Source organism: Schistocerca americana, chromosome 3 (genome assembly GCF_021461395.2).
Source record: "Schistocerca americana isolate TAMUIC-IGC-003095 chromosome 3, iqSchAmer2.1, whole genome shotgun sequence".
Taxonomy (NCBI): domain Eukaryota; kingdom Metazoa; phylum Arthropoda; class Insecta; order Orthoptera; family Acrididae; genus Schistocerca; species Schistocerca americana.
This window is the reverse complement of record NC_060121.1, coordinates 225,734,315-225,742,279: the sequence shown is the minus strand read 5'-3', so window position 1 is coordinate 225,742,279 and position 7,965 is coordinate 225,734,315. Positions and strand designations below refer to the sequence as shown.

The following is a 7,965-nucleotide window of genomic DNA, read 5'->3' as shown; positions in this document are numbered from 1 at the left end:
GGAACTTAATACTGGTGTCTGTTTTAATAAGCCACTGACTTTCACCCACAGACGTATGTTAAAAGAGGCATAACTTGTTTACTTCAACAAAACAAGATTCATTCTCTTCTAGCCTTGCTGCAAGTGAATTATGAGTTTATCAGAAGAGTTACAGAAAGCTAAATTATTAAACATTTATCTTGCAACTGTGCTCAAAGCCTGCAATTAGCTATATTTGGAAACCGAAGGTTTATATTAAAATTTTAACAAACTAGACGATCATAGCTATATCAAACAAGTTTGTTAATAAATTAGTCATTTTTATCATTCTGGTATTTATTCATCATCAAAAATGAATGACAAACTGTCAAAATATTAGATAACAGTTGCTTTGGCATAAGTAAGAAATATATGAGCTTCACATTTCAATCTCAACTACATCTGTTATGACATAAGATGTGCTCTTTATTAACGAAAGAACAAACTCATAAAATGAAATAAGAGTTGTGTGTGCTCGACCTACAATTTGATAAAATAAGGAAAAAAGTGTGTGGTATGATACTTTGGTTAGATGTAGCTTTCTTTTCCTTCTCGTTTTTCATTCAGTGGCAAGATTATGTCTCCAGCCAGCATGGAGCTGTGCACTCAAAATGTGCACTAGATCATGGAGCTGCGGTCTGTCGGCCAAGTTTAGGTCTTCCAGTGGGTCTATTGTGTGATCATACAGTTCTCTTGCAACAACTTTTGTCCAGTCAGGTTGGAAAATTTGCTTCTGAAAATACACCCATTCAGTGTAGCGATGTGTGTGTGTCCTGAGCGAATAACCCATATATTCTATTTGAGAAAGATGGGGTTTGTCACTGTTTGGTTTTAGTGTTGGATACATTCCTGGACGAGGATACTGACTAAATGCTGCTTTCTTCCTTGTTGTGAACTGCCCCTGGAACACAGTTCAAATTAAACTTAGACATTGCACAACATCAAAATCCAATCAGAAAATGTAAATATGAAATCACTTTCATTTTTATGACATGTAGCAAAGTAGTTCCAATGATCATTATTGAAGTGTAACAACAAATCATATTAAAACAGAATTTTACCACTCAGTTTTTTCAGATTCTTGATTATGATATTTTTTGTTTTAAATAATATGTCTGCAGTTTGAAAACACTTCTGTTTGTAATCAACGATTTTCTGTGTAATTAGTTATGTTTTTTTCCCTCCCTAGAGAATGCATTCATCACTCCAGTTGACTATATATAAAACTGGATTGGAGCTCTGGTGTCTGTTCATTAACAATTCATTCAACATTTTTCATTTTAACACTTCATAGTTATCAGGCAAGCTGTTAGATATGGCTACTGGTGCAACATGACCACATCTAGGCAAACATTTCTATCATTAACATGGTATTAGTGTTGTGCTGTCTTGTGCACTACAGGTAGGAAAATCAACAACACAACCTAGATTAAAAGTGTTTAATCCATATTGTTTCTATTTGAGAGTCTAGTATTCTTATTGAACACCTTATTACCAAGATCAGATTTTGTTACATAGATAACCAGTTTCAGCCAGTTCAGTCCACTTCAGATCCATAATACCAGAACTTGAAAAATATTAGACAAAACAGAGTTTTACCTGTTTTCATTAGTGGGACAGCCATGTAACTGGTCACCATGTCATTCGGAGTGGCATGTTATATTCCTTATGGTCATTATCTCAAAGAAAGGGTAAGATTATAATACACATGGGATTTTGCAACTTTTTTGTTGCAAGTTCTGTGATTATGGATCTTAAGATGCCCATAAAGTGTTTTTAATGTCTGCTTGTGTCTGTGAATGTGCAGATGGATATGTGTGTGTGTGCGAGTGTATACCTGTCCTTTTTTCCCCCTAAGGTAAGTCTTTCCACTCCCGGGATTGGAATGACTCCTTACCCTCTCCCTTAAAACCCACATAATTTTGTCTTTCCCTCTCCTTCCCTCTTTCCTGATGAAGCAACCATTTGTTGCAAAAGCTTGAATTTTGTGTGTATGTTTGTGTTTGTTTGTGTGTCTATCAACTTGCCAGCACTTTCATTTGGTAAGTCACATCATCTTTGTTTTTAGATATATTTTTCCCACGTGGAATGTCTCAAAAAACAAAGATGATGTGAGTTACCAAACAAAAGAGCTGGCAGGTCGAAGGACACACAAACAAACACAAACATACACACAAAATTCAAGCTTTCACAACAAACTGTTGCCTCATCAGGAAAGAGGGAAGGAGAGGGAAAGACGAAAGGATGTGGGTTTTAAGGAAGAGGGTAAGGAGTCATTCCAATCCTGGGAGCAGAAAGACTTACCTTAGGGGGAAAAAAGGACGGGTATACACTCGCACACACACACATATCCATCCACACATATACAGACACAAGCAGACATATTGGTCTTTAAATATGTCTGCTTGTGGACTCTTTGCCTCTACAAATGTCTGCTTGTGTCTGTGTATGTGTGGATGGATATGTGTGTGTGTGTGTGTGTGTGTGCGCGCGAGTGTATACCTGTCCTTTTTTCCCCCTAAGGTAAGTCTTTCCACTCCCGGGATTGGAATGACTCCTTACCCTCTCCCTTAAAACCCACATCCTTTTGTCTTTCCCTCTCCTTCCCTCTTTCCTGACGAAGCAACCGTTTGTTGCGAAAGCTTGAATTTTGTGTGTATGTTTGTGGTTGTTTGTGTGTCTATCGACCTGTCAGCGCTTTTGTTTGGTAAGTCTCATCATCTTTGTTTTTAGATATATTTTTCCCATGTGGAATGTTTCCCTCTATTATATTCATATGTGTGTGTGTGTGTGTGTGTGTGTGTGTGTGTGTGTGTGTGTGTGTGTGTTTTTGAAAATTTCCCGTTGGGGATCTAAAATGATCAAAACTAACTTTTTACTACCCTCATGACTGACATAGATTGTATTTTCTTGATTGGATACTTCTTTCATAACACTGATTTAAGCACCAGAGATTGCTGTGGAACTCCTCGTGTAATTGGGTAAATGTAAATCTGCACTTTCAGTGTAGTTTGGTAAAGCACACTGTGTATTAAACCATGAATGGAGCAGTGCAATTTGCGTATACTGTCCACCATCATTTAAGGCTTGGACTGAGAATGCATTGTCATTTGTTGCAATGTTCATGTCAGCTAGCAAAGTTGCCCATGTAGGGTGTACACCACAGTGACATTGTTCAACTTTTTATTGCTGTCATAAGATAGAAAACAATAAAGATCTCCTTTATAAATCCTCACCTGTAGGAACACCAGCTGATGACTGGCACCTACAACATATTATGACTTGGATGTGTCCAAGGAGAATGCAACACAACTGTGCACCACCATTTTGAAGGCAACTGACAGTTCTGTCGACTCAGACAGTACATAACCACCCCCACACAATCAATTTGACCATCAGGCATGTATTATGAAATACAATATAAAACTCTCACCACTGGATCATGGGATAGAGATGTGCAAGGGAACAGCTGGAATAGATATTTGATCAATGGCATCAGGTTCTCTTCATTGGTGAGTGCATTGTTTGATACCTGGTGATCAATGTAGAAGATGGGAAGATGGCCTGTTACCAATTCATATCTCAAGCATGGAGGAGGCAGGTTGACCAGTCATGTTTTTGGCCAGTATTGTATAAGAATGTCAGATATCTGTTATCACTATTTTAGGTGATTTGAAGGCTGTTCAGTTTTGGTTCAGTTTCTTACAGTCAATTGTCTAGCTCTCAAATCAACATGAAATCTTTGAAGATTATAATGAATTAGCAAACTGTGTCCATCTCATGACAACCTTATTCCATGTGGCAGGAACCAACCAAAGTGAATGGCCTATTGTATCTGCTGATATGAACACAACTGAGCATGCTTGAGACCATTTTAAACGTGAACTGTATCATCGCAGGAAGCTTCCTGACACATTGGACGACCTCAGGAGGGCTGCCTTCGAAAAATAGTATACCTTGATCATCTTGTGGGCAGCACATCACAGAAGAGCCAAGCATGTTACAATACACGGGGTGTAGCAACAGGGTATCAAATGTTAGCCAACAGCAGATTTTAATTACGCAGGTGTACAAAGCTATGCACTTTTGAACAGACTGCTATTGTCTTGGTTAATGTTTTATTTTTACTTCCCAGTAATTTTACTTTTTAGTTTCAGAAAGCTTGATCCCCTTTAATCTAAGCCCACATGCATTGGTAAATGATTTTTTTTTTTTTTTTAGCACAGTAGCAGTTAATATGCATTTTCTTCAGGATTTTGAGTTAAGCAGAAATTACTGCTTTTAGTAGAAGTGAACCAAAATTATTTTAGTATGCATCAAAATCCCCTACAAAAATATGTTTCTAATATTGTCTTTGGTTAACATTTTATTAAACATTGAATCTAAACCCACATGCATCTGAAGACATCAAAGAGGTCCAAAACATTTTTATAAGTCATTAATATAATGTAAGAATTATAATTTATTTTTTGCATCAGTTAATATGTATTATCTTCCAGTTCTTGAGTTAAGCAGAAATTACTGCATTTAGTATATGTTAACTAAACTTTTTTTACTATTATGACAATCCCCTACAAAAATATATTGCTAATATTGTCTGTGGTTAACATTTTGTTAAACATTAGGGCAGACACAGTACAACACTTTTGTTTTGACTTCCTAGTTGTGTAAGCAAATGAAACATTATGTTTGTTTTTAAGTCTTCTAACATTTTGATGCACCATGGTAGGCTTATTAAAAGGAGGTTTTTCTTGTATAACACCATATTTATCTTAACTTGTTTTAAAATAGTCTATCTAAATGAGGAAGAATTAGGCTACAAAAATTGTACTATTGATTTGTATCTTGTCAAAATATCAGCCTATTATAAAGACTGACAGCTATTCTTTACACTACTCTCATTGTAAAGAAATATAAAGTTGTGCACATCACAAAATGTAGTAATGTTTTACTGCACAATTGATTAATCAGAACCAGAATCATTAACACCATACAAATTCTTGGGAAGATCAATGTGCATGAAGATATTAAATGGAATAATTACAGAAACTAAGTTGTAAGTTAAGCAAATGGCAAACTTCAGTACATTGATAGGATAATGCGAATCTGCAGTTTGTCCACATAACAGATGGATTATAAAACACTTACACAGCTAATACTGGAATATCACTTATTTTCACTCCACTATGTGCTATTGCATCATATTTAGGGCTAATATGCAGATTCGTAAACAGGAAAGGTCAGTTCACAAACTTTATGGTATTCTAACTCTGCCATCTATGTACATTTGCCCTTGCAGGAATTGTTCAAAAGGAACTGCAGCGTCCACTAATTAAACACTAGGTTGAAAACTATTAGCACTGTCTAAACCATTTTACAGAAAGATGTGCATTACTCTCTAGCCACCATCGAAAGGCTTCTGGCAGGACTGAAACATGCAAGTGATTAACTTCAGATATTCAAATTTAAGCTGCAAAGAAGCCTTCTGTCCCACTCCTTTTAGTTTTCACATCTGTCTCTTATGACCTAATTTCAACAGGTTGTTATCTCTGCTGGCCGCTGTGGCCAAGCGGTTCTAGGCGCTTCCGTCCGGAACTGCACGACTGCTACGGTCGCAGGTTCGAATCCTGCCTCGGGCATGGATGTGTGTGATGTCCTTAGGTTAGTTAGGTTTAAGTAGTTCTAAGTTCTACGGGACTGATGACCTCAGATGTTAAGTCCCATTGAGGTCAGAGCCATTTTGTTATCTCTGATCTTCCTTTTATTTTATATAGGTGCTCCAGACAGAAGTTTAGGTAACAACAGGCACCACGTGAATTAATGGTTTATAGCACATGAGAAATCTCAATTAGAAAGTGCATTAAGATCTTACAGAGACTACAAAGATAAGAATGGAGAAATAACAGCTTGTACTAAGACACACGACCAACCATTCCTTCACACTCCATCTTCAGCTGGAAAAAGGAAGAATCCTCAATATATGGTACTACAGAAATTTCCTTCTGTCACACTCTTTCTAGTGATTCATGAAGTATAAACATAAACATATATGAAGCTGTAACCAAAAATAATTGTGATTCCAGTAGTCGACTTGACTTCATCAAGAGTATTCATTGACTGTTTCATTTTTGGTGCCTCTCAAATAGAGTTTCTCAGCACTGTTTCCACTTACACTGATAGCATTTATTGTACTGCTCATAATGGAAAGACTAAAGGTAACGAAGTTGAGGCTCAGTGTGAGTGATCAAAGCCAAGTGCTGCAGCACAGAAGTCAACTGTGAGGAACTGTGTCAATTGGAGTTGGTGAGATCAACAAGAACAGAGAGGTAAGCTAGGGATGGAGGAAAGGTAGACTGATGGCTGGGAGGGAGAGGCCACAGGAGAATGGGATAGGAAAGAGAGAGAGAGAGAGAGAGAGAGAGAGAGAGAGAGGGGGTGGAGGATGGGGGGTGGAGGGGTGGGGGGGTGGGGGGAGGGGCAGATAGAACAGAGTAAGAGGAGGGGGGAGATCATAGAGAGAAAAATACCATAGTACATGTTAAATGAGTAAAGTGGGAGACTTGGGACAGGGGTGGAGATGGTTGTGAGACAGAGGTTAACCAGTACTGAGGGCAGTAGGGTAAAGACAGTGTCCATTTACATAATTTGGAGAAGCTGGTGTTTGGGGAGGATTCACGTGGCACAGGGTGTTTGAAATTGAGTTTGCTGTGCTCGTACATTCCTCCACTGGGTGGTCAACTTTGTTATAAGCCAGGGTTTGGCAGTGGCTGTGAAGAAATTACAGGGCATTAGGAGTAGGTGTTGCAAAAGGAGGAATCATGATATTTCACAGACTGTGCGGATATTAAAATATAACTTTGTGGGAGGTAGGAAGGATGCTCTAAATTTTAAGGCAGGGCAAAAGGAAGGCAGACCTTGTTGAGGACATGTTCAATTTGTTCAAGTCTGTGATAATATTGGATGATGAAGGGAAAGAGTCAAGTGCAATACATGTCCTTGCACCTACCCAACACAAACTATTCCAATTTCTTTATACAACTACTGTGGTGTAACTTTTGTTCAGCCTTCTGTGTGAGGAAGGCCAGCAGAAACATTTAGCTCATGGCTGAAACTGCTGCAAGGATAGCTCTGCTGACGTTAGCACTGGTCACATTTCTTGAAAAACTCTTCAAGTTCTAGCAGAATAGTATACTATGGGTAGATTTGTTAGAGACCCTACTGCCATACGCAAGTTGCTAGGCATCAGCATTCTGGACTGTATGAAAGAATATTGGGATTAGTGGATTGCCAAAGCTCAGGTAATGGAATCAGGTGATGGGACTTTCCCAGTTACTTCTGAGCCCATGTCACTCTAAAAGTTCAACTAAATAGCAAATACAATCATTTCTATGTAGGCACAATAAATTATACAACTTTAGTACACAAAGAAGGTTAATTAAAGCCAAATGTGATACACTAAAACTATCACATGTGTGCTGAAGAAAGAAAGAAAGAAACACAAAATGGAAATAAAATTGAATCGTATTTTCTTACAAAGGAACAGAGCAGGATGAAAAATGAGGAGTAGGTTTTACTGTAAAAAAGGCTATTGAAAACAATTTTACAGACATCAAAGAGAACTAAGACAGAATGGCAAGAACTTGAAGAATAAACAAAAAATATTCCTGGGAAATCTTTCAATTATATATAGACATATAATTGCATGATAATGTGCAGGTAGAAGGCCCATATGAAGTGTTATGGAAATTGATAAATGCAAAGCACAAGAGGGAAGACCTTGCAATCTACTACTGTCCTGTCATTAGAATATGAAATGCACTCCACTAAAAATAATGTACCAAAATGTGTACATCTCAGATGCTACAAACAGACAGATTCTCCCTCTGGAATGAAAAGCCATATGTAAGAGGCCTACATCCTATACAGATATGGTGAGTGGGAATTCAT

General features: G+C 37.8%; 1 protein-coding gene across 1 annotated transcript in view; it reads right to left on the bottom strand.

Annotated features, from left to right (window-relative positions):
* Nucleotides 1-346: 346 nt before the first annotated feature.
* Nucleotides 347-7,965, bottom strand: part of LOC124605638 (iduronate 2-sulfatase) — a 121,126-nt gene continuing 113,507 nt past the window's right edge. Inside the window, exon 7 of the mRNA XM_047137457.1 lies at nt 347-919. Within this exon, the coding sequence (XP_046993413.1) occupies nt 578-919 (342 nt within the window). The 3' untranslated portion in view covers nt 347-577. The remainder of the gene's footprint in view (nt 920-7,965) is intronic.